The sequence below is a fragment of the Cricetulus griseus genome, chromosome 4 (assembly GCF_003668045.3).
Source record: "Cricetulus griseus strain 17A/GY chromosome 4, alternate assembly CriGri-PICRH-1.0, whole genome shotgun sequence".
Taxonomy (NCBI): Eukaryota; Metazoa; Chordata; class Mammalia; order Rodentia; family Cricetidae; genus Cricetulus; species Cricetulus griseus.
This window is the reverse complement of record NC_048597.1, coordinates 103447147-103474887: the sequence shown is the minus strand read 5'-3', so window position 1 is coordinate 103474887 and position 27741 is coordinate 103447147. Positions and strand designations below refer to the sequence as shown.

Here is a 27741-nt window from a genome sequence, read left to right as displayed (position 1 = left end):
GTCGGAAGAAAGCATGAGGAAGGCTGTGGCATTCTGGGAGTTGTAGTCTTCGGGCAAGTCCCGCCCCTAGAGCGGCTTTGGAGGCCTGCGTGTGGGGAAAAGCCTTTAGAGAGAGCGGTGTCTCCCTACAACCTTCGCCCCCTGCCCTCGAATCTTTCCCACAACCCAAAATGGCCGCTGGTGTGGATTTTGGAGACCTAGAGCTATTCGAAGCGTTTGACCCTCAAGAGGAGTCGACCCCGAAGCCCGTTCACACCCGTTTCAAGGACGACGACGAGGAAGAGGAGGACGACGATGAGAATGGGGTGGGGGACGCGGAGCTACAGGAGCAGCTTCGGCACTGTGAGGAAACCATTCAGCAACTCCGCTCCGAGAATATCCTTCCGGCTCGTTGGCCTTGTCACCTGGGACTTAGGGTCTCTGTAGTGCGGGCGCGGGCACGGCGGAAATTCCAAGAGAACCAGCATTCTAAGTCATTTCTCCCGCGGCTCGGCGGGCGGGCGGCGGGCTGCATTTAGCTGCTGTGCGGCCTGCGCGCAAACCCTTCCGTGTGAGGCGCTTGTGCAGACCACCCTGGCCCTCAACTCAGAGCTGCTCCTTTGGGTAACTTCAGAACCTTAACTGTTATTTTGTAATCGGTTCTCGACCTCACTCCCTCTCTTTGAGGTCACCTGTCTTTCTGTGCTCAAGTGGAGACAGTCGTGGTGTAGTTGAATGTTTGAAGATGTGGGGATGTTAGCCCTGGAATGAGATACTTGGCGGAGGGCAAAAACTCGAGTGAGAATTAGCATACAGAGAGAAATGGTTAATTGGCCTGATAGTTTTACTTTTTCGCTTTGAGTTAGCTTGCATTGCAGTGCTGTGGGGGAAAACGCGCCAAATTTCCCTTTGACTTTATTAACATGATTATAATTTATGGGTTTGCTAGATATGTTAACTTTCATTCTTAACTTCATTGAATCTGCATGTACAGGTAGTTTTGGTTCTGGTAACTCTCCTTTTAAAACTGATAAGTTAAAGTCTGATTTTTTTTTTTCAGTGATACTATTTTCCATGAGACTTTATTATACTAGAGAGTTGAGAGGATTGTGCATTTCATATCCTTGATGCAATCCCACATTCTTGTTAACATTTTGTTGTTTCGCCTTTATTTTTATCATCTGTCCTTAAGTTTTAACATGAAAACGTTTCCAAATTAGCTGCTTTACCTCGTTCCAGAGCACCATTGTCTAACTGACATTTTGGGTTAATCTCTTAGACTCTTTCTGAACTTGAGAATCATGTCTTAGAATAGATGTTCAAAGGGCCGAAAACTGTTTAAATCGAGTTGTCCTGTCCCCCAGCAAAACGCGTGCTTAGTGTGTCTCCCCAAAATACTTGCACGTCCTTCCTTTACCTTTCTAACGTTTGAATAACAAAAGTAAGAGTTGTAGTGGTTGAATTTTATGACCTGCATAATTGTGTTTTTCGATGACTGATATTCCTTAACCAGTAATAACATCAAGAACTTAAAAGAAAATTGAACATTCTGACAAGACCCAGGTATGAGACCTTGAAATTACACCTGAGATGCCCCTTGCTGTTCATCTCATTAATCACAGCATCTTTGTAAAAAGGTTGTTGTGGGATTTTGTTAACGTCATTTATTCAGAATACTATGTATGAAGAATTCAGTTCTTTATTGTTGACTTACGGGTATAAAGGAATTCTGGAAAGTGGGTTAAATATTTAAATGTATTTAATGTGTCATTTTTCTGAATCTAGAAAATTTTGTCTGACTGTTCAGAAAAGCAAGTTATAAACCTAGCTGTTCATATTTAACACATTTCTGGGAAGATAAAATAAGTTTACAGTTACTTTAGCTGATGGTTTCTTTACAGCTTATTATTATTATTACTTTATTATTATTATTTGGCTTTGTTTTTTGAGCAGGAAAGGTGGTGTGCTTCTGAGAGAGCGCTGCATGTCAGCATGTGTTGAGACATATGGTCATAACAAATATACTAAGTGCTGGGATCTCTATGAATTTAACAAGTCACTAAGTTCATTTTTATTTTATTCTTGAGTCAGGGTCTCACTTTGTGGCCTTGACTGGCTTGGAACTCACTTTATGTATACCTGGCTGGTTTCTAACCCAGCTGCTGCTGGGTTAGCACTCTTCCTGAGTGCTGGGATTAAAAACATGTGGCACCACTCTCAGCCTAACGTACTAATTTATGTGGAATGGTTAGTTGTTCTTTTTCTCCTTCGTTTCTCCATCCCTTCCTTTTTTTTTTTTTTTTTTTTTTTTTTTTTTTATTTCAACAGAATCTGTGTAGCCCAGGCTGCTCTCAAACTCATGTCATGTTTCCTGCCTTAACTTCCCAAGTACTGGCATTACAGATAGGAGTTGTGTCCCGTTGAAATATTTCCAGGCTTTGGAACTGGGAGGTTACCCTGTGTTTTTTGTTGTTTGCTCATGTACTGGCTAGGTTGTGAAATTTTCAGCTAGGGTCTCATGTAGCCTGAGCTATCCCAGGACTCATTGTGTAGCTGTGATGATCTTGAACTTTTTATCCTTCTGTCTCTGTCTTCTAAGTCTTGGTATTACAGGCATGCATGCTAGGCAAGCTGTCTGTTAACTGAGGTCATTGTGATAGCAGGTCAAGCTTACCTAGAATTCATACTGGCCCATACTGACCTTAAACTGGGAGCAGTGCTGCCTATAATTCCTGAGTTTTGTGAATCTTGGATTGTAGTAGTTAAAGCAGTGTGCTTTAATTTTTATTATTTTATAATAAAAATTCACTTACTTATGAAGTGTTAGTTTTCCTTTATACTTCCAAACCAAATTCATGTGGAAATGTTTGGAAGTATATTCTTGTAATTTGCCTACTTATCCTCTTCCCTGCTGCACTGATATGTAAGGGAAGTAGCGCCTTGCTAAGGAAACTTCATTAAAAACTAAGAGATGAGCTGGACATTGATGGCGCACACACCTTTAATCCCAGCACTCGGGAGGCAGAGGCAGGCCGATCTCTCTGTGAGTTCGAGGCCAGCCTGGTCTCCAGAGTGAGTGCCAGGATAGGCTCCAAAGCTACACAGAGAAACCCTGTCTCAAAAAAACAAAACAAAACAAAAAACCTAAAAGATGAACCTGTGGTTCTTTGGGGAGTGTAGTATGTGTGTGTATGGTGTGTGTGTGTGTGTGTGTGTGTGTGTGTGTGTGTGTGTGTGTGAGAGAGAGAGAGAGAGAGACTTTTTTTTCTTTTAATGTTGTGATAATTTCTGGGCCATGTGTGGTGGTACAGACTGTTAAAGACCACTTGGGAAGCAGAAGCAGTAAGTTCCCTGTAAGTTCAAAGCCAAGCCTGATGTACACAATGAATTTCAGGGCTACATAATGAGACGCTGTCTCAAAGAAAGACAGAAGACTTTCTAGGGCTTGAAGAGATAGCTGAATGTTAAAAGTGTTTGCTATATAATTAGAATTTCCAGCACCCTATCTCAGAAAACAGAAGGCCGTTTTGGCTTTCCCTTCTGGCCTCCCTCCCCGTGCACATATGCACTTGCACTCCCGCAGGCACATACACTGAACTCAACACAATAAAGAGATACATTTTAGGACTGGAGAGCGGGTAAGAGCACTGGCTTCTCTTCCAGGGGACCTCAGTTCAATTCCCAGCACCCACATGGTAGCTCACACTTGTCTGTAACTCTAGTTCCAGGGCTTCTGACACCCTCACACAGACATATATTTAGGTGAAACAAAAATAAATAAAATTGCACATTAAATAAAAATAAATTATAAAAAAAAAAGAAGAGTGATATGTTTTGTTCAGACCACTAAAGATAGTAGAATAGATGAAAACTCAGATTTTGCTTAAGGAAACTGGAGCTCTTGTGCCGCTTGTTTTCATATTATTTGTTTTGCTGGACTTGGAAGCCAAAGCCTTCTACATGCTGAGCAAGCTTTCCTCCACAGGCTGAATCTGCAGCCTTCTTGGTATTGTTTGCAGAATATTACAATCTTTAGTGCTTAAGAATTAGAAAAGTTAGCTGGGTGTGGTGGTGTGTCCCTGTAGTGCCAGGACTGGGGAGGCTGAAGTAGAAGCATCCCAAGCATTAGGCAAGTAAGGGTGACTGAGGAGACCTTGTCTCAGCAAAGAATAATTGTGATCACAAAACTCATGTGCTTATATGTGCCACGTTTGTACTTTAATGTCTTCTAAGAATATGTTTAACTTCTGTTTTAGTGGCATACTGGTGAGCAATACCAAGATAGATGGACCCTTATTACAAATTCTATTTATGAACAATGCTATTTCAAAGTAAGTAGTTTTTCTATTTCTTCATATGTGTTTATGAAACTAGATTCTGTAAATAACTGTTTGCATTTGTGTTTGTATCTTTGTTGTGCGCTTTTATGTGCATGGATATGCATATGCCGTGGTCCAGATGTTGTAATTTAAAAACAGTGTGAGAGAAAAAGACACCATGGGACAGAGCTATCGTGGAAGGGTTTTTTATTAGGGAAAAGGGGAGATGGGCCTCTAGAAATGGGAGCAGCAGAGACAGGGTTTCTCTGTGGTTTTGGAGCCTGTCCTGGAACTCGCTCAGGAGACCAGGCTGGCCTGGAATTCACAGAGATCCGACTGCCTCTGCCTCCTGAGTGCTGGGATTAAAGGCATGTGCCACCAATGCCCGGCAGCAGGGACCTTTTGAAAGGGAATATAGAGAATGTGCACAAGAGGTGCTCTTAGTGACTGCAGCTGAGGATGTATCCTGTCAGAACCCCAAGGGTAGTACAGATGCCTGACTACTAACAGCAGGCATGTGGTGGTCAAAGCACAACTTGTGGGAGTCAGTTCTTTTCTTCCCCATGTGGGTTCAGGGGCTTGAACTCAGGTAGTGAGGCTTGGCTGCAAGCCATCTTTACATTTACCTGCTAAGCCATCTCTAGGTCCCTCATCTTTATTATTTAATTGTTTCAGGGCTAAAGTATGAGCAATCGTGGTTTTGAGTAAAAATATGGGAGTCATGGACCTGAATTTGAGTCTGAACTCCTCATATGTGAACAGCTCTTGGTATCTGTTAGTTTTCTCACTGGAAAACTGTATGCTAATAGTAAATACCTTTCAGGTCCCTAAACGGAATCTGTGAGAGCCCAGGAAGTACCATCTCATAAAAATGCCACCACCACTATAATAACAAGGTTCTGTTCCACTCTCCCATGTGGATAACAGTTTTCCACATTGGCTGTCTTTGAAGCCTACCTACATGGTTATTTTTGGTCAGTAGCAGAACTTAACTACTGCAAGCCTTCTGGCATGCCTGAGTGCAGGGCTCAGTGTACTCCCCCAGTGGCCTGCCCCTCCTGAGTCACTATTATTGTCTTATGCACTGGCTGTGGACAAGAAGATAAAGGAGTATGGGTGTAGGGTCCAGGCCCATTACCTGCTTTAATCCAGGAGTGGAACCCAATATATTGGGAGCTAGGAGTATCGTGGATGGTGAGTGTGGCAGCAGTTGGAAGCAAGATGCTAGGCCCACCTGGAACTAGATAAGAAAGGTGTTCATCTACTCTAGCTTTTAATGGTCTAACTTCAGTACCATCCATTATTCTGCATTCAGAATCCTAGCTGCTAGAGCTAGAAAAAAATATGAAATGTCAAAAAAAAAATGAAATGTCAGGTCTGTCTGAGGTCCCTGGCTGCCTTGTTCCAGCATAGCAAAACCTGGACTTCTTTGACACCTCAAGGGATCACTCCAGGATATTTGATCAGTGTACCTGGATGGCTAGACAAAGTAGTCACTTTTTCTTTTTGTTTTGTTTTGGTTTTTGTTTTTCAAGGCAGGGTTTCTCTGTAGCCTGTCCTGGAACTTACTTTGTCCACCTGCCTCTGCCTCCCGAGTGCTGGGATTAAAGGTGTGTGCCAGCAATGCCCAACTGGTTATGCTTTTTCTAGTTTTCATGTGAAATGGACTTTTTCTTAATTGTTTATTGAAAGTCTGGAAGGAAGAGACGGAAAGTATTGAACATGTTGGATGTTCCCTATGTTACAGAAATAGTGAGGAGAAAGGAGGGAGGAAGATTTTCATTATGTAACTTGTATGGTAGATTTTGTTTGTTTTTTGTTTTCTGGGACAGTCACTTCTCTTTGTAGTCCCGACTGGCCCAAGATTTGCAGCTGTCCTCCCACCTCTGTCTACTTGCCAAATGCTGGTACTACAGGCATACACCATCATGCCAGGCATTTATTTTGGGTTTTGAGCCATTTTCATGTAACATCTATTAAAGATTGAGTATATGGGATTTATGCCGGGCGTTGGTGGCGCACGCCTTTAATTCCAGCACTCGGGAGGCAGAGGCAGGCGGATCTCTGTTGAGTTCGAGTCTACAAGAGCTAGTTCCAGGACAGCCTCTAAAGCCAGAGAAACCCTGTCTCCAAAAACCAAAAAAAAAGTATATGGGATTTATAATTTATTCTCCCAACTGTTTGAGGTTCTCTGCCAGACACCCATAGATGATCAGAATCCAGCTGTTAATGCTGCAGCCCCTAACTAACAACCATGAAAAACAAAAATAAAATTGGGCCTTCTTAAACTACTGCAGAGGACTTCATTCTGCTATTGCTTCATTCTGTCCAAGTTCTAACCATCTGTCCATCTTACCCTCTTATAGGCAATACCACCAAGAAATAGAGGAGTTTGTATCAAATTTAGTAAAACGATTTGAGGAACAGCAAAAAAATGATGTGGAAAGGACTTCCTTCAGCCTTTTACCTCAGGTATTTTAAACTTGTGGCTCAATGCTAAGTGGTTATGCTTTTTGCCAACTGCTGTTACACTAGAAATTTCCTTGAATCAAAACCAAAATGGGTGAGTTTGAGACCAGCCTGGTCTACAAGAGCTAGTTCCAGGACAGCCTCCAAAGCCACAGAGAAACCCTATCTCAACCCCCCCCCCCAAAAAAAAAGGAAAGGAAAGGAAATCTGAAGCTTCGAAAATATTAATTTTGGTTCAGTGAACATTTCAGAATTTTGTAATAGTTGATGGTCTATGATGTTATCAATATTAACTGACAATTTTTGGTTTTCTGTTTTTGTTTTTTGTTTTGTATTTTCAAGACAGTTTCTGAAGCCTGCCTTACTATTTGAAGCATTGGATAATTTGTAACTAAGCCTGCCTTAGCTTCTAAACTCATTCTAATTATAACAAAGTGTCTTATTTATGTATATTATTATGTATATTGAAAGAAGAGTGTTGAGATTCCTGAAGTTTGAAAGTCAAAAGGTATTCCTCTGGCTGGAGAAATGGCTCAGTGGTTAAGACCCCTTGCTGCTTTACCAGAGGACCTGGGTTCAATTCCCAGCACCCACATGGCAGCTCACAACTGTCTATAACTCCAGTTCCAGGGATCCCACACTGTCACACAAGCATACATACAAGGAAAACACCACTCACTAAATAATCAAAAACAAAGGTTTTTTTCCTCTGTGACTCTTTGTAATGGGTGTTATTTGGTCTTAGCCATCAAGTGTTATGTTGGAAGAGGACCATAAAGTGGAAGAATCATGTGCCATTAAAAACAACAAGGAAGCTTTCAGTGTAAGTTCAACCTACTCTTCATTTGCAGATGTGGAGTCCTGTGTTTTATCATTTGGGTGGCTTAATGATAGGTGACGTAGTTACATGCAGTATTGTAGTTGTTATCCTTTGAATGTCATCTGCTCTTTAGTGATTCTTGCACTCTGTTGGGAGGACACAGTATACTTTACTTGCAAAAGGTTGTGTTGGTCCTGACCAGCCGCTCATGTTTATCTTGAAAATATTGACTATAGTAGAAAGCAGACTTGTAAAACTTACATACAGATGAAGCTGAGAGAAGTAGCAGATACAACATGGCATGTTTGTAATTTAAAATGTTAATTGTGGGTAAAGGTAAAGGCTTAACAAGGAGAACTGTATTTAGGCCTTCCAGTAATTTTGCAGAATTCATTGGTATCAAACCATTTTGTAGCATGCTCTCAAAGGATGACTGGTTTTCATGCATATGTCCCCTGATAATTGGACCCAAATTTTAAAGACATAGGGCTGCTGAGATGAAGAAGAGCTTCAAGCCTCATGAAAAGACTTGAAAGGAATGTTGCATATCAGCAACTTTGATAGTAGTTGTTATATATCATGCTTCATAGCATCCCTGGCAGAACAGGATTAGTGATAGAATTGAGTACAAGAGGTACATTTGAGCTTGGTGGCTCACACTTGTAATCCTAGCACCCAAGAGGCAAAGGCAGAAAGGAAAAGGAAAAGGAAAAAGGCTCGGCTGGGCATGTAGCTTAGTGGCAGAGTACTTACCTAGTGTGTGAGTCACTGGGTGGTGGTGGTATTATTATTATTATTATTATTATTATTATTATTATTATTATTATTATTATTATTTGCTTGGAGAGATTTTTTGAAGCAGGCTTTCTCTGTGTAGCCCTGATTGTCTTTGGACCAGGCTGGCGTTGAACTCACAGAGATCACCTACCTCTGCCTCCTGAGTGATGGGATTAAAGGCCTATAACATTGCTACCTAGCCCTATCAAGAAAATTTTCAAGTTTTCTATTTCTTTTGTTTATGGTTTGGTTTTTTTTAAAATTTTTAAATTAAATGTATTTATTTGTATGTTTGCATGCATTCATGCATGTGTTGTGGTATGTGTGGAAATCTGAGGACTGTTTTCTGGAGTTGGTTCTTATCCTTCCATGATGTAGGTCCTGGATATGGTACTCCAGTTGTCAGGCTTGCTATTTGAGCCATCTCACCAGCACAAACTGTTTGTTTTCTGAGACAAGGACTCACTCAGACTATCCTAAAACTCAGCACTTCTCCTGCCTCGGCCTTTGAAGTGCTGAATTTACAGGTGTTAGCCACATTTAGCTTAAAGAAGGATTTCTGAATTCAGCTAAGTAACTTTCATTTTTCTTTCAACTCAAAGGCCATAGGGTTAAAGAAATGCTTGTCTAGAACGAGAGTTTTGTAGTTGTTGCTTTAGTTCTTTAGACAATACTGGTGTTTACTGAGAGCTGCTCGCCAGGAGCAGAGAGGTGTCAGAGACAGCAATGAAAAGAAAGGTCTTCTGGTCTTATGAGCAGTTGAGTGGGAGAAGGGTAAATTCCTAACAAAAGTAAAGTTGGGGTGTAGGCTAGTAGCTATATCCTTGCCTAGCATGGGAGGCTCTGGGTTCAATTCCACAGCAGTATATAAGCAGGTAGATGTGGGAGCAGGCGGGGAGGTGGAGAGAGATTGATTCATGGGCAGCCTAGGTAGCTTAGTAAAATTCTATCTCAAAGTAAATAAAGAAATGGCTGAGACTGCAGTTTAGTGGTGGAGCACTTACTCGCCTAGCATGTAGGAGGTCCTAAATTCAGTTGGGGCATGGCAGGGAAAGGAGGAGTGATCCAATACCTGGGGGTGGATGGTTTGTATAGTGAGTTGTTGGTGACTGTCTGTGTGGCCCAAGATCTGGATGAATTGAAGGAGAGTTTGAAGCTGCACTCTGAGTGATGAGGGCTCAACAAATAGGAAAGGGCACTAGACACCAGCAGCCAGTATTCAGATTGGTTTCTGTGCAGCAAGTACTGGTGTGCCACTTAGGGACTGGTTACCGGTGACACTCATGGAGATAATATTCTTGCCATTTTATTAAAAAGGAAACCCATGGAAAGCTGAGACTCACCAATAGTCAGGTGACAGAACCAAATGATCTACATCCTTACTTTATAGTCCGTAATGGAGACTTCAGATTATAGTCTAAGTCATAAGTAAAACTGTGATGGTGCTGCATCTTAATTGAAATTACCAGGCTCTTTGTGGAAAGTAGTTGGTCCCTGGTATGCATAGGTCTACAGCCAGTTAGAAAGCTGCTGTGCTAACCTCAGGCACAAGAAAGCATAACTGAGACAGCATGGCAGTTATGATGGTGAATGACTGAAACCTGGATATAGTTGGCAGTAAAACCAATCAAATGTGTTCATGAGTTAGTTGTAGAATAAGAGAGCTCCTTAGAGAATAGTCAGAAGAACTCAGGCCTTGCCCAAGGGAAGTTCGAAGTATGGAGGAGGAGCAGTCTTGGAGGGGGCTGGGAAATAGTTGCCTTTTTTTTTTTTTTTTTTTAATTACTATTTGTTTTTTGCTGTTTGTTGTTGTTTTCTTTTTATTGTTGTTGTTTTGTTTTTTCAAGACAGGGTTTCTCAGTATTGCTTTGGAGCCTGTCCTGGAACTTGCTCTGTACACCAGGCTGGCCTCGAACTCACAGAGATCCGCCTGCCTCTGCCTCCCAAGTGCTGGGATCAAAGGCGTGCGCCACCAACACCTGGCTTGATTGTTGTTTTTAAGACAGTCTTGCTGTGTGTCCCAAGCTGGCCTCTAACTGTGATCCTCCTGTCTCAGCCTCCCAAGTGCTGGGATTGCAGGCAGGTATCACCCTACCTGGCTTCAGTGCCATTTATATAGGTTTGAGATACCTTACATGTCTAGAAAGAGGTGTCATGTTGGCATTTGAATAGCCAAAACTGGAACTAAGGGATCAGAACTTACTTTGGATAGGGGGTGGGGTTCATCAGCATTGAAATTATTTCTCATATGATAAACCTGGGTGAATTGCCTGGGAAAAGATGTCTAAGGACCAACAGTATGGGGAGATGAGAGGGACCTGGGGCAAAAATAGGTTTCATCTCATCTGTCAAGCAGAACTCAGTGGAATCCTGAAAGCCTTTCAAGGATGGAAGAAAAGAAGGAAGGAGGGAGGGAGGGAGGGAGGGAGGGAAGGAAGGAAGGAAGGAAGGAAGGAAGGAAGGAAGGAAGGAAGGGATGAATCAGCTGTCTCGTTACTTGCTGATAGGTTGAGAGATGAAGATTGACAGTTACCCAAAGGACTAAGCTGCAGAGAAGTCCTTAGCTTCTTTGTAAAGCTAGTGTTATAGGAATGCAGCATTACTGGCGGTGTCATTTAAGAACAGGAGGGAGGGCATGTTCTAGATAAAACCTAAATACAACATTATGAACCTTAATATACCCTGGCTTGGGGCAAAAAAAAAAAAAAAACAGTAAAAAGAATTTTGGAGGTAGAGAAACTCAAATGTAGAGTTGACATAGGTGATACTAGGTAGTTACTATTGGTTTGCAGGAAAATGTTCTTAGTTCATACTGAAGCATTTAAGGGTGTTACTCTGTCTACAACTGACTTAAATGGTTAAGCAGAGAGAGAGAGAGAACGGGAGAGAGGGAGAGAGATTGTGTGTACTCACATGAAGAGTCATGCACAGAAAAGTTTCAAACTTACTTAATTATTCAGTCTAAGTTTAGGGTGCATGAGTATTTATTGTACTGTGTTTTCAACCTGTCTGTAAGAAATGGCTGCAAAAACTCAGTAGGAGACAAAGCAAATGGTAACCAAGGAACTAGAAACAATACATACAGTTTGTGAGGGTCTTGCTGCAAACACATGGAGGGCCCAGTGAGAGCCCAGCTTTGGTTGAGACTGAACTATCTGTAGTACTGACTGTACTGGTGAAAGCCCAGGTGTGGCTTTATTTGCAGATCAGGGTCCAGCTCCCATTTAGGACTTTTTAGCTTCATCCAGAGTCATACTGTTAATGGGTAATCTTAGACTTTCATTATCATAGACTTACATTATTTAATGTCTTTTTTTTTTCTGCTTAAATAGCGATATTTTTTGACTTGTTTTCTGCAGGTTGTAGGAAGTGTCCTGTATTTTACTAATTTTTGCCTTGATAAATTGGGGCAACCGCTACTAAATGAAAACCCTCAGCTTACGGAAGGATGGGAAATACCCAAGTATCCTACATAGTGAATGAAGATCTTTATGCCTCTTGCCACTAAGTTCACCTTTAAAAAAAAAAAGCTTACCAAATTTGCAGACTATGATAACTGTTCCTTAATAAAATTCACTAAAGGTACCAGCAAGTCTTCAGCCACATTGTTTCTCTAGAAGGGCAAGAAATGCAAGTAAAGGCAAAAAGGTTTGTGTGGGGTGTTATGTTTTACTCTTTGTTTTCCAATAACAGAACCATAAACCCTTTATCAGCTCTTAAAAGTTACAATCCTTTATCTCTGATTTGATATAAATTACACATTGAGCTAGAATCCTGATGTCAGGAGATATGTGTCAAATGTTTAAATTGACCATCCATTTCTTGGAGTTCAGACCCAGTGCCTGGGAGGGTGGAAAGAAGTCATTATTACTGTCAGTGTGGTTACTATCTTAGAACCATCTGCCTTCTTCCCATGTTACCTGAAGGAAACCTGATTCTCTGTTTGCTTTGGTTCTTCTGTTATTAACCACTGAAAAAAAGCTGAGAGGTGGGCTGGAGAGATGGCTCAGAGGTTAAGAGCACTGACTGCTCTTCCAGAGGTCCTGAGTTCAATTCCCAGCAACCACATGGTGGCTCACAACCATCCGTTATGAGATCTGGTGCCCTTTTCTGGTGTGCAGATATACATGGAAGCAGAATGTTGTATACATTATAAAAAATAAATAAAATCTTTAAAAAAAAAAAAGTTGAGAGGTAACATACCAATCTGGAACAGGCTAGTTTGGGGTAAAAGACTACATAGTACTGTTTATGTAACTGAGTATAAGACACATTTCTGTGCTCAATAATTGCAGATACAGTGCGTCTTGCCTTCTGCTGTCTCTGGCACTCCGGTGGCATCTAGAATGTATTGATTTGCTTTTTTGTTGTCACTTACATTATGAAAATCTTTGAATTTCTGTTTTGTTTTGTTTTCTGACCTAATAGGCCAAAGCCTCACTGTTTCAATTGTGGGTCTGAAGAGCATCAGATGAAGGAGTGCCCAATGGTAAATCTCTCCCATAAGCAGAGTGTCTTTGAACAGGAGCTGGTGGATGTTTTATGCATGTGTGGCTCTGGGTAATGTGCATGAACTTCCTGTGCTACCCTCATTGGTACTTTAAATCTTTCAGATTCATGCTTACATTTGACATTGAACTTTTTTTAAAGAAAATAACAGTACTCTGAGGTGAATGAAGTATGAGTTCATATTTAGACAGTTGGTTTTAAAAAGTTAATTTTAGGTTCTGATAACATTAAAATAATAAACAGTTAAAGTGGCTGTTCTTGCTTGATTTTCAAAAATGCTTGCTTTTATGCATATAATGTACATTAAAACTAGAGCAATCTATGCTTTATATTTTAAAAAGTGAGTATTATCAGTAAATTTATGAGATATTTCTAAGTCTCTTGATACTATTATTTTCAAACATGATTATGATTTAGCCACGGAATGCTGCTCGAATAAGTGAAAAGAGAAAAGAGTATATGGATGCCTGTGGTGAGGCAAACACTCAGAGTTTTCAGCAGCGGTACCATGCAGAAGAAGTAGAAGAGAGATTTGGACGATTCAAGCCTGGAGTTATTAGGTACCACTGTGGTTTTACCATGGGGTGTCATTTTTTATTCTCTTAGTATTTAGAACATTCTCTGTCTCTTATGGGTATTATAAGAATGTAAGTGTGAACCAGGTGATGGTGGCACATGCCTTTAACCCCAGCACTCAGGAGGCAGAGACAGGGAGAACTCTTGAGCTTGAGGGCAGCCTGGTACAGAGTAAGTTCCAGTACATCCAGGGCTACACAGAGAAACCCTGTCTTGAAAAACAAAACAAGCTAAAAGATTGTAAGCATGTTATAGCAAGTCTGTACAGAATGTGTCCATTCATTCAAACCCATTATCAAAAGCTTACTATGGACTTGGCAGATATCATACTTCATGCTATGAAATAAGGAGCAGAAATGTTTTACTCAGTCATGGTGGCTCATGCCTGTGATCCCAGGATTTGGGTGGCTGAAGCAGGACAATTCCCACAAGTTATAAGTGAGCCTGGACTACAGAGTAAGAGCCCTATCTTTAAAAAAGTCTGGGCTTGGAAGTTAAAATCACTGGCTGTTCTTCCAGAGGATCCAGGTTGGGCACCACCACACACATGTTGCACAGGCATGCATATAGGTACAAATGCTTATACATTGTAAAAATGATGATGATACTTAAAAAAAGAAAGATGCCAAAATAGTGTTTTCATACAAATATGAATTCATCATCTTTCCTCCCCTTTATTTTTACTTAGCGAGGAACTTCAGGATGCACTGGGTGTGACGGACAAGAGTCTCCCCCCGTTCATCTACCGAATGCGCCAGCTGGGCTACCCTCCAGGCTGGCTCAAGGAGGCTGAACTGGAGAATTCAGGGCTTGCACTCTATGATGGAAATGGTACAGTATGTTAGGATCAATAAGTCAGTTTATGGGTCCCCCCCCACCTCCCTTTTTTAAATTAAGATTATTAGCCATGCCTTTAAGACAGCATTTGGAAGGCAGAAGAAGCAAGCAGTCAGTGAATTTGAAGACAGCTTGGTCTACTTAGCAAAACCCTGTCAAAGAAAATGACGGGGATGCCAGGCCTTTTTAATGTGTGCTGGGGTAGCTGAAAACATGATGTCATTTCCTGTCTTACAAGGAATGAACTAAAGCTTTATTGAGATACAGAATTATCAGGTGGTTTAGCTGGATATGATGGTGCACATTTGTTATCCCAGCACTTAGGAGGCTGAGGCAGGAGGATTGATGGTTAGAAGCCATCCTGCCTGCGCTGCGTAACAAGACCCTGACTTAAGAAAGAAAGTAAAGAAGGGGAAGGAAAGGAAGACAAAAGAAAGGCCAGGCATGGTAGTGTATGCCTTTAATCCCATCACTAGGGAGGTTGGTTTCTGTGAGTTCCAGGACAGCCAGAGCTGTTAACACAGAGAAACCCTGTCTCAAGAAATAAAAAAAAAAGGGGGGGGGGGTGAGAAGAAGATGAAAAGAAAAAAATAGTATGAAGTAGAGGCTAGGGAGATGGCTCAGTGGGTGAGGTGCATGTGACGGTGCACCCGCACACCCACATCGTGCACACACACAGAGGTAATTTTTCTTTAAACCCAGCACTGGGGAGACAGAGGCAGGTGGATCTCTGAGTTCCAGGACAGCCTGGTCTATAAGAGTAAGTTCTAGGACAGACTTCCAAGCTACAGAAAACCCTGTCTCAAAAAAAAAAAAAAAAAAAAAGGAAGGAGGGAGGGAGGGAGGGAGGTAGAGAGAGAGAATTAGATGATAGATAGATAGATAGATCAATAGATCAGGCCACAGGCCAGACAGTAATGTGCACTCCTTTGGTCGCAGCACTCAGGAGGCAGAGGCAGACAGATCTCTGTGTGTTTGAGGCCAGACTAATCTACACAGAGAAACCCTGTCTTGAAAAAGAAGGAATATCAGATTGTTACTTTGATTTGGTCTGTGTTCACTGAAGCCAGAGGGGAAGTCTACAGGTAGTCCTGAGAAGTTTTTAGCTTTCTTAGCATTGGTAACTCATACCAATCAAAGCAAGAGACACATGGCTCTGCTACAGTGGTGTGGGAGGAGAGACAAAGAGAATTGACTGGGTGTAGCTTCTTGGTAAAAATAACATGAGAGACCCTGCCTTAAAAGCAAAAGGGTCAGAGAGATGGCACAGTGGGAACAGGCACTTTGCCTTGCCTGATGACCTGAGTTTGATCCTCAGGATCCACATGCTAGAGGAGAGACCTAGCAACAGATTTTCACTGATTTCCACACACCAGCCATGACACAGATGTCTTTTTTTTTTTTTTTCCCCCTTGGTTCTTCAAGACAAGGTTTCTCTGTGGCTTCGGAGGCTGTCCTGGAACTAGCTCTTGTAGACCAGGCTGGTCTTGAACTCATAGAGATCTGCCTGCCTCTGCCTCCCCAGTGCTGGGGTTAAAGGTGTGTTCCTTTCCGGTTTTTGTTTTGTTTTGTTTTTGTTTTTTTTTGAGACAGTCTATATCCCAGACTGGCCTGGAACTTGCTGTGAGTTAAGGGTGGCCTTGAACTCCTGACTCGGCCTTCTAAACATGGGGATCACAGGTTGCCGTGTTCAGAGCCTATATAAAAGTTGTGATGGTTCAGGAAAATGATAGGCATTCCTAGACTTATTCTGATACAGTATCTCAGCACTTTTCTTGTGTGGTTTGATGTAAGGGGGAACATGTTTAATGTCTAGCCTTGTTAATATTTTCTCTGGTCTCTAATAGATGATGCTGATGGAGAAACAGAAACTGGAGAAATACAGAATAAAAATGTAACTTATGATCTCTCAAAACTGGTAAACTATCCAGGTTTTAATATATCTACTCCCAGAGGTATTCCAGATGTAAGTATACATTGTTAAATTTTTCTACTAAAATGTGATAGTTATATTAAAGATTTTTCAAAATTCTAATGTATGTAGCAGTTTGTTACTTAAGAAGTGGGTGAATTTGTAGCTAGACATGATGGTACACATGTAATCTTAGCACCTGAGAAGTGGAGACAAAAATGAAGTGAGTTTTCCTGACGCCTCCACTCCCAGATGCTAGGGTTAGAGGTGTGCATGCATCCCGCTCTGATGTAGGTTCTGGGGAGCCAAGCTCAGGCTACCAGGCTTGTGCTGCAGCTCCTTATGTACTGAATCTCCCAGATCCTGTCTGGAGCTTGTTTGTTTTTGTTTTTTCAGACAGGGTTTCTCTGTGTGACAGCCCTGGCCAATCCGGAATTTACTTTGTAGGCCAAGACTGGCTTTGAACTCACAGAGATCCTCCTGCCTCTGCTTCCCAGTGCTAGAATTAAAAGTGTTCACCACCACCTTCTGGCGTGTATGTAGTTTTTTTTTTTTTTTTTTTAAGATTTATTTATTTATTATGTATGGTGTTCTGCCTGCATGTACACCTGCAGGCCAGAAGAGGGCACCAGATTTCATTACAGATGGCTGTGAGCCACCCATGTGCTTCCTGGGAACTGAAGAGCAGCCTCTGGAAGAGCAGCCAGTGTTCTTAACTGCTGAGCCATCTCTCTAGCCCCTATATGTAGCGGGGTTTTTTTGTTGTTTTGAGATTTTATTTATTTAGTATACAGTCTTCTGCCTGAATGCCAGCAGAGAGCACCAGATCTCATTCAAGGTGGTGGTGAGCCACCATGTGGTTGCCGGGAATTGAACTCAGGACCTCTGGAAGAACAGTCAGTGCTCTTAACTGCTGAGCCATCTCACCAGCCCCTATGTGTAGCGTTTTTTACTTAACACTTTTCAACAGTACTAGAAATTAAACTCAGAACCTCTTATGTACTAGTACCACACTGACACTGAACTACATCCCAACCTTGGTTCCTCTTATTAATTAGAATATTAGGTGTAAAACTGTATTTCTCAAAGTTACTACATTTTCTGACACTATCCTAATCAAAGGAGCAAAAGTCAATTGTTAGGCCCTGTAATCCTAACACTGCAGCAAGTTTGACTGTAGTCTGAGTCTCAGAATAGGACTTACGCAGTGTGGTGTTGTACTGTGGTGTGCCTTTAATACCACTTTGACAGGTAGAGGAAGGTGAATCTGTAAGACAGGGTTTCTTTGTGTAGCCCTGACTGTCCTGGAACTCACTCTGTAGACCAGGCTGGCCTGGAACTCAGAGAGATCCACCTGCCTCTGCCTCCTGAGTGCTAGGATTAAAGGTATTTGCCACCACCACCACCTGGCTTGTTTGAAATGTTTTATTATGACTCAGAGATGTTTCTTCTTCCTCTTCCATGTCTTGGGATACAAGATTGTGCCCTTTAGTCTAGTTTTGCAGTTTTTATTATTCTAGTTTGTATACAAAGTAATGGGTTTCATTGTGACATGTCTGTTTTAGGGCTTTTGGGGGTGGTGTTGAGATGGGTTCTCACTATAACCCAGAAAAGCCTTGAAGTCATTATGTGGCCCTATCTGGCCTAGGATTTGTAGTGACCCTTAGCCTCATCCTCTTGAGTGCTAGGAGCAAAATCTCAAGAAGGTGATGTTTTCCAAATCCATTTATCTTGTTTTTCCAAATTAGGAATGGAGAATGTTTGGTTCCATACCAATACAAGCGTGTCAACAGAAGGATGTGTTTGCCAGTTACCTCACTTCTAATATCCAGTCGGTAAATACATTTGTGTGTGCGTATGTATGATGGTGGGAACTGAACGTAGGACCTCAGATGTGCTAGGCAAACACTCTACCACTGAACTACATTCCTAGCCTCAATACATAGATTTTCAGGGTGCAGTTGGTAAACGATTGTGGCCATGAGATTTTATGGCTCATTAGTATCTTACTGATACCTGATTAATCAAGTGGCTGTTGAATGAGAGTCCATTCAGCAATTGCTTGGGTCCAGACTGGCTTAGATATGGGTTAGAGGTTCTCTGTCTGCTCTGTCTAACTTGTGTTCCTATTGGTTACTCTGTTAGCCAAGCATGAAGTGTGGCAGCAAGCGGTCTTCGTCTCAGTCCAGCCCTAATAGTCCAAAGAAGCAGAGGAAGGAAGGCGGCTCAGCAGCCTCCCCTGCTGACATGGAGCTTGACTCAGGTATGTCTCTATGGATTTGATTTCTTAAAAAGGCAAGGTCGGTCTGTATGTTCCTGGGTCTATAAGGAGGGCAAAGCTCCACCATCCTTAGTTCACTAAACATTAGCTATCAGAGCATTGTCATCATCACTGGTAAAACCTGAATTGGAGGACTGGAGAGATGGCTCAGAGGTTAAGAGCACTCGATGCTCTTCCAGAGATCCTGAGTTCAATTCCCAGCAACCACATGGTGGCTCACAACCATCTATAATGCAACCTGGTGCCTTCTTCTGGCCTGGGCAGAACACACTATACATAATAAATAAAAATAAGTATTAAAAAAAAAACCTGAATTGGAGGCCACACTTGCTGTATGAGGCATACGGACCAGCTAGCCAAGTCCCTGAACTTGGCAGGGTCAGCACCTGTAGTGCCACAGCTAGTCTGCCACTATGATGGGGCATCGCTCTGGAACAAGCAACAAAAAGGCATACACACCTCCAGCAGCTCCAGCTTCAAGAAGAGTTGAGCCACTGGGCAGTTACCTTCATGGGCGTATTAATCCTATAAGTTAATTATCTCCCAGGGGCTGTGTGGCCCTAAGAACTCAAAATGGAGCAAATCCTTGCCTCTGACACACTCCTTTGTCCTTTTGTCATTTCATTCCTCCATGTCTTCCCATGGAACCTGTGCTTAACCAGGATCATGATGATTCTGACAGGAAAATCCAGTTTCCCCCGTTAGGAGCTCTTCTGACCCAGCCCCAACCACTGCCCATTTGTGTTGCCTGATTAATGGTTAATTAGATAAATTCCAAGGCTATTCTGGACCCAAGGCTAAAAAATTGTTTTCTACTCCAAAGTAGGCCTGTCTAGTTTTGTCCTACATAGCAAGACAGGTGTTCTGAAATGAGGTAAAATGGCAACATTACAAGAAAATGCATTAAAAAAATATTGTAGGGGCTGGAGAGATGGCTCAGAGGTTAAGAGCACTGACTGCTCTTACAGAGGTCCTGAGTTCAATTCCCAGCAACCACATGGTGGCTCACAAGCATCCGTTATGAGATCTGGCGCCCTCTTCTGGTGTGCAGATATACATGGAAGCAAAATGTTGTATACATAATAAATAAATAAAATCTAAAAAAAAAAAAAAAATACTGTAGTCATTAGCCCAGCAGTAGAACTGGTAGGTTCGTGCTTAGCATATGTGAGGCCCTGGGTTTAAATGCTTAAATGCCAACATTGAAGGAAAAACCTTTGAATGAGTTTCAAATAGTGTATGTACTTTTTTGTTGTTTGTTTTGTTTGTTTGTTTCTTTGTTTGTTTGTTTGGGGGGGTTTCAAGACAGGGTTTCTCTGTGTAGCTTTGGGGCCTATCCTGGCACTCGCTCTAGAGACCAGGCCGGCCTCTGCCTCTGCCTCCCGAGTGCTGGATTAAATGCGTGCGCCACCAATGCCTGGCAATAGCATATGTACTTTATTCCAAACTTGAATGTGAACTCTCCCCATTTTCAAATTCCCAAGGAGGCCAGTGGTGTTGGGCCACTGAGATCTGCCTGCCTCTGCCTTTGGAGTGTTGGAATTAAAGATGTGCACCATCACCACCGCCTGCCGTCGCTCCTTTATTTATTTTATTTATTTATTTATTATGTATACAACATTCTGCTTCCATGTTTATCTGCGCACTAGAAGATGGCACCAGATCTCATAACGGATGGTTGTGAGCCACCATGTGGTTGCTGGGAATTGAATGCAGGACCCCTGGAAGAGCAGTCATCTCTCCAGGCCCCCCCTCCTTTATTTTTTAACATTTGTTCATTTGTGTGTGTGTGTGTGTGTGTGTGTGTGTGTGTGTGTGTGTGTGTGTGTGGTGTGTGTGTGTGTGTGTGTGTGTGTGTGTGTGTGTCGCGCGCGCGCGCGCGCGCGCGCGCGCGCGCACACCATCACCACCCCTATATGAAGGACAGCTTGCTTTATTCCCTTCTACCAGGGATTGCAATTGGGTCATTAGCCTTGGCACTCTATCATTTTACTGCTCCATGGTTGGGTTTTTGTTTTTTTGTTTTTAAACGGGGTCCCATGTGGTTCATGGCCTTGCTCTCCTTCCTCTTTACAAATGTGGGGATTATAGGCATACACCACCATGCTTGACTCTTGTTTGGAAGCTGTGTGTATGTCTGTAAGAGAGAGGCAGATGGGGTGGAGGGTCTCCCTGTGTAGCCCAAACTGGCCTCAAATTCAGTGGTAATATTGCCTCCCTCACTCTGCCAAGTACTAGTGTTAGAGGCATGTGCTACCATACCCAAATGGACATAAATCTTTTCATGGTGGGGGGAATTTCAAGACAGGGTTTCTCTGTGTAGCCCTAGCTGTCCTAGAACTTGCTTTGTAGATCAGGCTGGCCTCTAACTTGCATAGATCCAACTACCTTTGTCTCCCAAGTGCTGGGACTAAAGGCATGTGCCACCCTGCCAGGCAAATCTTTTGTTTGTTTGTTTCTTTAATGGTTTATTTATTTTTGTCTTATGTGCATTGGTGTTTTGACTGCATGTACTTCTGTTTAAGGGTGTCATATTTTGGAGTTACAGTTGTTAGGCTGCCATGTGGGTGCTGGGAATTGAACCCAACTCCTCTGGAAGAGCAATCTCTTAACTACTAAATCCAGGCTGGCTGAGTGCTGGCATTTATGGCATGTATCACCATGTCTAACCCGTTTCTGCCTTCTCGAAGACAGTTATTTGGGGCCATTCTATCTCTGGGTACCCCCAAGTTTAAATAATGAATTGGTATAAAATGCCATGCCTCCTTCTAAAGCATCTTTCCCATTTCAGATGTGGAGCTTCCACCTGGTTCTCAGAGCAGCAAAGCTTTTCAGTTTCAACCACCATTGCCTCCTGGCACACCTCCTCCGCTGCCACAGGGAACACCTCCACCTGTCTTCACTCCTCCACTCCCTAAGGGCACCCCACCGCTGACTCCCAGTGACTCACCCCAGCCCCGACCCACAGCTGCAGCCATGGATGAGGATGCCCTGACACTGGAGGAACTTGAAGAGCAGCAGAGACAGATCTGGGCAGCTCTCCAGCAGGCCGAGGGAGGCAACAGTGACTCTGATGTTCCTGTAGACACACCTTTAACTGGGAATTCAGTCGCCTCCTCCCCTTATCCAAATGAATTTGACCTCTCTGTCCCAGAAGGAAAGCCCCTGGAAAAGCCAGTACTGTCTGAGCCCCAGGGGCCAACCACTTCTGCAGAGACAGCTGCACCTGAGCCTCCCTCCAGCCTAGCAGCAGGGGCAGCAATGCTCTGTCAGAAAGAGGAGGAAGACACTGCAGCGGGGGACCCTGAAGATGCTCTTCTTGACAATGATAGTGTGTCTGACTGTGACATGAGGAATGGAGGCAGCCAGAAGCTCCTTCATCTGGACACCCGGCCTTCAACAGCCTCAAAAATCCACAGCCCGGTACCTGACATGAGCAAGTTTGCCACTGGAATAACACCCTTCGAATTTGAGAACATGGCTGAATCCACTGGAATGTACCTCAGGATAAGAAACCTGCTAAAGAATTCACCCCGGAATCAGCAGAAAAACAAAAAGGCTTCTGAGTGAGCTCTTGAGTCAACGCTGGCTGCATGATCTGTAGCTCTGCGCTGTTGTAGCCGACTGAGACGGCCGGTGAAATCACTTCCCGTTTGTCCTTCCCACCTTTTAGAATCTGCCCCACGGTTTAATTGTGATCTCAACTCAAGCCTGTTTCACAAAATGAAAGACTGGGCATGTGAGTTTCCTGTTTTATTCTCACTGAAACAACCAAGGGGTGTGTACATGAGCTGGTTCAGAGATGGTTGGTTCTGGTTATACTATTTTTGGATCGTGTGTATCTGTCAAGAGTGATGGTTTTTGTTTTTTGTTTTTAATGTCTTTTGTAAATTGTTTTCCCTTTCTACATTTTGCTATTATCCTGTATATATAAGCTTAATATATCACTTTTTAAAAGAAAATCTAACAATTTTAAATTCACATTTCAATTCCAGCAACCAAATGAGAAAAATCAGGGATGAGCAGCTTTATCCTGCTTAGGGTATTTTTGTAAGATTTTCGTGCATGAATTTTAATAACACTTTTACTTTTTGTAATTTAATTATTCAAATCCAATAAAGGTGTGCTCACCTTTGTGTACAGAGGTTTAATAAATTAGTTTTCTTACACATGAACCAAGATTTCGAGTAGATATGACTCACAGTTAAATTGTTCTTTTAAACTTGGACAAAAATAATGTGGTTGCAAAGAAACTGCATGTTTGGCTGCTGTAAGTGGATCCCAGCCTTACATATAATAATATAGAGTCAAAATTGTTTAATTATTTTGGGAAAAAAGTAGAGGGCAATTAGGCTTTGTACAAGATAATATTGTGCATTCAAGCCCTAAGGTAATAGTTAGACAGACACAAACTGAGTGTGACTGTCCACTGTGCAAGCTGGAGTTGGGTCTGGTTCTCCATGGGTGCTGTTAGTCTCTGCTTGGTCAAGTTCAGGAACACTTAGAGGTCTTGAGTTACCACTCACATAGTGTTCCCCTGCTCCCAGGGAATCATTCTGGATGTAGTCTACATTTCTGAGAACTTGAATAGTCAAATTTACTGGTTTGTAAACAGTAAAGGGAAGGATGGTGGAAAGCAAGGGTGAGTGGGGCCAGGCTGGAATAGAATGGTCATCCGAGCTCTAAGTGAACTCTTCAGGAGTGGACTTGGCATTGTGACACGGGAGAGCTTCAGCCTTTCTAGCAGTCCTGCCACAAGGATGGAGGTCAGGGAGACAGAGAAGATAAGGGGTCTTGTGTTTTTCCTCCCTCCCTCCCTCCCTCCCTCCCTCTCTCTCTTTTTCCTATTAAGGTAGGATCTTGTTGTATAGCCCAGGCTGGCCTTACTCACAATCTCCCTGCTACTAACTACCTTCTACCTTACTGCTGGCATTACAGGCAAGGTGACATAGCTCTTTTCTTTTTCTTTTTTTTCTTTTTTTTTTTTTTTTTTTGGAGACAGGGTTTCTCTGTGTAGATTTGGAGCCTATCCTGGCACTCACTTTGGAGACTAGGCTGGCCTCGAATTCACAGAGATCTGCCTGCCTCTGCCTCCCAAGTGCTGGGATTAAAGGCATGTGCCACCAATGCCAGCGACATGGCTCTTTTTCAAAGAACATTTATTTAATGGGGAGGCTTTCTTTGGCATGCATATGGAGGCAGACCATGTTCTCTTCCCACCACTGTTGGTCTTCATTGAGCTTGGGGAAAACACCTTTACCTGACGAGCCAGCTCGAAGTCTGAGAATGACATTCTACTTTCTGACCCTCTGCCTCCACCTTCCTGACTCCTGATTAAAGGTGTGCACCACCACTCCCAGTTGCTGAGGATCCAACCCAGAGCCTTGTGTGTATGCTAGGCATGTACTCTGCCAACCCCAGTAACATGGCTCTTGAACGGTCAGTCTTCCACTACAGACTTAGCTGGTTTCTAAATCAGAAGTAACTGTTTAGCCCGGTGTAGTGGCTTGTGCCTGGAATCCTAGAACTTGGAAGGGAGGCTGGAGGACTGGCCTTGGTTACATAGCAAGTCCAGTTAGCCTGAGCTACATGAGAACCTGCAAAAAAAAAAAGAAAGAAAGAAAAAGAAAAGTTAACTGTTCCTTTAACTATTGTATTACTGGTATCCTCTGAATATTGAGATAGCTCAACAATTATTTCCAACCTATAGTGCCCTGTTAAGGTATAAATTATACCATTTTCACTTCATTGAGTAGGTATTGTCTTTTTTTTTTTAAGTAAATGTCTAAGACATAGATGGTAAGCAATTGCATTGTAAATAAATTCAGATCTCTTGCCTCTGTATCCAAGCTCTTTTTTTTATTTTTATTTTTTTTAATTATGTCTGTATGTGTGTATGTGTGAGTTCAGGTGCCCTTACAGCCCCCAAGAGGGCATTGGATCGTCTGAAGTGGGAATTGGTTGCTGGTGGTTGGGAGCTGATGTGGGTGTTGGGAACCAAACCTGGGTTCCCTCTGAGAGCAGCAAATTGAATGGCTCAGCCATCTCTCCAGTCCCAAATCTGGCCTTGTTTCCCTGTGAGAAGCTCTACACAAAAGTATTGATGTCTTGAAAACTGGGCTCTCCTTTTTTTTTTTTTTTTTTTTTTAGGGGTGGAATTTCAGCTGAGTGGTAGAGTTTGCCTTACAGGTATGAGGCCTTAGGTTAGATTCCCCAGTACCAGGAAGAGAAGAAACTGACAACTACCCACTGGGTCACACGTGTAGTAAATAGAAGGAAGTAATGAGCTACGAGGGACAACCCCTGCGTGTAATCCCAGCACCGGGAGATAGTCTATAGCAAGGCAAGTCATATGCCAACCTGCTTTTTGGAATAATCTTTTTTGTACACTGTGAAGATTTGCCACTTGGACTAAATAAAAAGCTGAACGACTGGACTGGAGAGATGGCTCAGCGGTTAAGAGCATTGGCTGCTTTTCCAGAGGTCCTGAGTTCAATTCTCAGAAACCACATGGTGCTTATAATCATCTATAGTGAAATTTGGTGTCCTCTTCTGACAGAACACTGTATACATAATAAATAAATAAGGTTTGTTTTGTTTGGTTTGGTTTGGTTTGGTTTTTTTGTTTTGTTTTGTTTTTTGTTTTTTTTGGTTTTTCGAGACAGGGTTTCTCTGGAGACTGTCCAGGAACTAACTCTTGTAGACCAGGCTGGTCTCGAACTCATTGAGATCAGACTGCCTCTGCCTCCCAAGTGCTGGGATTAAAGGGGTGTGCTACCAACGCCCGGCCCAATAAAGAAATCTTTAAAAAAAAAAGGCTGAATGGCCAGTAGCTAGGTGGGATTTTGGGGGCATGGAGTATGCCAAGAAGAGCAGAGACACAGAGAGTCGACAGCCAGATGCATGGACATTACAAAGTAAAGATAACAGAGGTCATGTAAAAGAATGCAGATTAAAAGAAATGGGTTAATTTAAACTATAAGAGCTATTTAGAAATAAGCCTAAGCTATCAGCCAAGCTTTCATAATAAGTATCCATGTGGTTATTTGGGAGCTGGCTGACAGAACAGAAAAATCTGCCTATAGACTGGAGAGAGAGATCAGAGATTGAGTACTGGCTTCTGCTCCTCCAGAGAACCCTGGTTCAATTCCCAGCAACCACATGGTGGCTCAGAACCATCTGTAACTTCAGTTCCAGGGGATCTGACACCCTCACAAAGACATACAAGCAGATAATACACCAATGCACATAAAATAATTTTCTAAAGATTTTATTTATTTATTATGTATATTTATCTGCATGCATGCTTGCACACCAGAAGAGGGCACCAGATCTCATTATAGATGGTTGTGAGCCACCATGTAGTTGCTGGAAATTGAACTCAGGACCTCTGGAAGAGCAGCCAATGCTCTTAACCTCTGAGCCATCTCTCCAGCCCATTTTTTTTTTTTTTAATTTTATAAAAAAAAGAAATCCACCCACAATTCTGGGCTAAACAGTAAGACCCTGCCTTAGGAAGAAAAAAGAAATGGAAGAGGTCACCCTTTTCTTTGAAGGAGCTTCTACGCTTGATGGGACCCAGCATAAAGCAGTATATGGCTGTGGGAGAGCACAGAAGGCTAGAGAAGACCTCTGGCTTATAAAGCATAGGAAAGTAGGATATTACAGACCAAATGCACTCTGAAATATACAAGAAGGGCCAGCAAGATGGCTTAGTGGATAAAGGTGTTGGCCACCTTGAAAAACAAATTTAATGTGAGATAGATTCAGATGTGACAGCACATACCTGTCTTGTCAACCTAGCAAGTTTGGGACAGCTTGATCCTGCCTCCAAAAAATATTTTTTTTTAAATCAGGAAGACAGATCTCTGAATTTGAGACCAGCATGGTCTACATAGGGTGTTCCGGGGAAGAATGATATTTGTTGTTTTTGGTTTTCGAGACAGGGTTTCTCTGTGTAGCCCTGATTGTCCTGGAACAAACTCTGTAGACCAGGCTGGCCTTGAACTCAGAGATGCACCAGCCTTTGCCTCCTGAGTGCTGGGATTAAAAGATATGTGGTAGCCGGACAGTGGTGGCACATGCCTGTAATCAGGAGGCAGTGACAGGCAGATCTCTGTGAGCCCGAGTCCAGCCTTGTCTACAGAACTAGTTCCAGAGAACAGGCTCTTGAAGCTACAGAGAAACCCTGTCTTGGGGAGGAGTGGGGGGGGATGAGTACTGAGAACCCTTCACTGCTCGTTTCAATTTTATGAGGTGAAAGGCCTGTAAGGTTCTTCAATGAGGAGTGATTTCATCCAAGTAATGTTACTCATTTTCCTTTTTGAGATCAGTTTCTATAGCCCAGGCTACTCTGGCACTGCTCTGTATCCCTCACTGGCCTCAAAACTACCCTTTCCTCCTGTCTGACCATCCCAAGGGCTGGTATTAAAGATGTTCACCCTCAAACCTGGCTCCAAACAATGTCTAAAATCAGATTTACTTTTTAACATATGATGGGGTTCAAGGAACGAGAGCCTCATTTTGCAGGTGGAGATCAGAGGACAACTTGAGGGAGTCAGTTCTCTCTTCTACCTTGTGGGCTTTGAGGATAAAACTAAAGTCATCAGGTGTCTTTGCTGAACCATCTTGCCAGCCCCCTGAGCCTTTTCTTTTCTTTTCCCCACATTTTTTGAGACAGGGTTTCTCTGTAGGTTTGGAGACTATCCTGGAAGTCTCTTTGAAGACCAGACTGGCCTGGAACTCACAGAGATCCACCTGTCCCTGCCTCCCAAGTCCTGGGATTAAAGGCATGTGCCAGCACCCCCAAGCCATTCTTACTTTTATTTTCTTTTTAGTGTGTGTGTGTGTGTGTGTGTGTGTGTGTGTGTGTGTGTGTGTGTGTGTGTCTATGCATGTGCCCTAGGAGGGTAGAGACCTCAGTTCCCCTGGAGCTAGAGTTACAGGCAGGCAGTAGTGAGCCACCTCACATGGGTTCTTGTGACTTGAACTCAGATCCTCTGGACGAGATATGTGCTCTTAGCCACTGAGTCATTTCTCAAGCCCCCAAGACATCCTTTAAAATGGATTAATTTTTGTTGTTTTTCAAGACAGGGTTTCTCTGTGTTGTCCTGAAACTTGCTCTATAGACCAGACTGGCCTACAACTCAGAACTCAGAGATCACCTGCCTCTGCCTTGCCAGTGCTGGAAGTAAAGGTGTGCACCACCATACTTGGCTAAGTAGATTAATTTTAAAACAGAATTCAGAATGAATGGTATTTA

The 27741-nt window shown here is 42.7% G+C and overlaps 1 protein-coding gene across 2 annotated transcripts; it reads left to right on the top strand.

The window, feature by feature from the left end:
- Positions 1-58: 58 nt before the first annotated feature.
- Zcchc8 (zinc finger CCHC-type containing 8) lies at positions 59-23283 on the top strand. 2 transcript variants are annotated; one of them, XM_027413970.2, is made up of 14 exons: positions 59-375; positions 1500-1542; positions 4236-4310; positions 6665-6770; positions 7513-7590; positions 11724-11827; positions 11947-12012; positions 12793-12853; positions 13291-13433; positions 14138-14280; positions 16134-16252; positions 17947-18033; positions 18344-18461; positions 21271-23283. In XM_027413970.2, the coding sequence occupies exons 1-14, from the start codon at positions 171-173 to the stop codon at positions 22047-22049; spliced, it is 2127 nt and encodes a 708-aa protein (XP_027269771.1). In that variant the 5' UTR covers positions 59-170; the 3' UTR covers positions 22050-23283. The 2 variants fall into 2 exon arrangements, with proteins under 2 accessions (XP_027269771.1, XP_027269772.1); XM_027413971.2 differs by lacking the exons at positions 59-375; positions 1500-1542; positions 11724-11827; positions 11947-12012.
- Positions 23284-27741: the final 4458 nt, after the last annotated feature.

What these genes read in the sequence shown, in the direction of transcription:
- Zcchc8 (XM_027413970.2), top strand. Translation starts at nt 171, where the DNA reads ATGGCCGCTGGTGTGGATTTTGGAGACCTAGAGCTATTCGAAGCGTTT. An exon ending in CTCCCAGAGGTATTCCAGAT is followed by an intron (nt 16,253 to 17,946) that starts GTAAGTATACAT and finishes TTTCCAAATTAG; the next exon opens with GAATGGAGAATGTTTGGTTC. An exon ending in TCACTTCTAATATCCAGTCG is followed by an intron (nt 18,034 to 18,343) that starts GTAAATACATTT and finishes TTACTCTGTTAG; the next exon opens with CCAAGCATGAAGTGTGGCAG.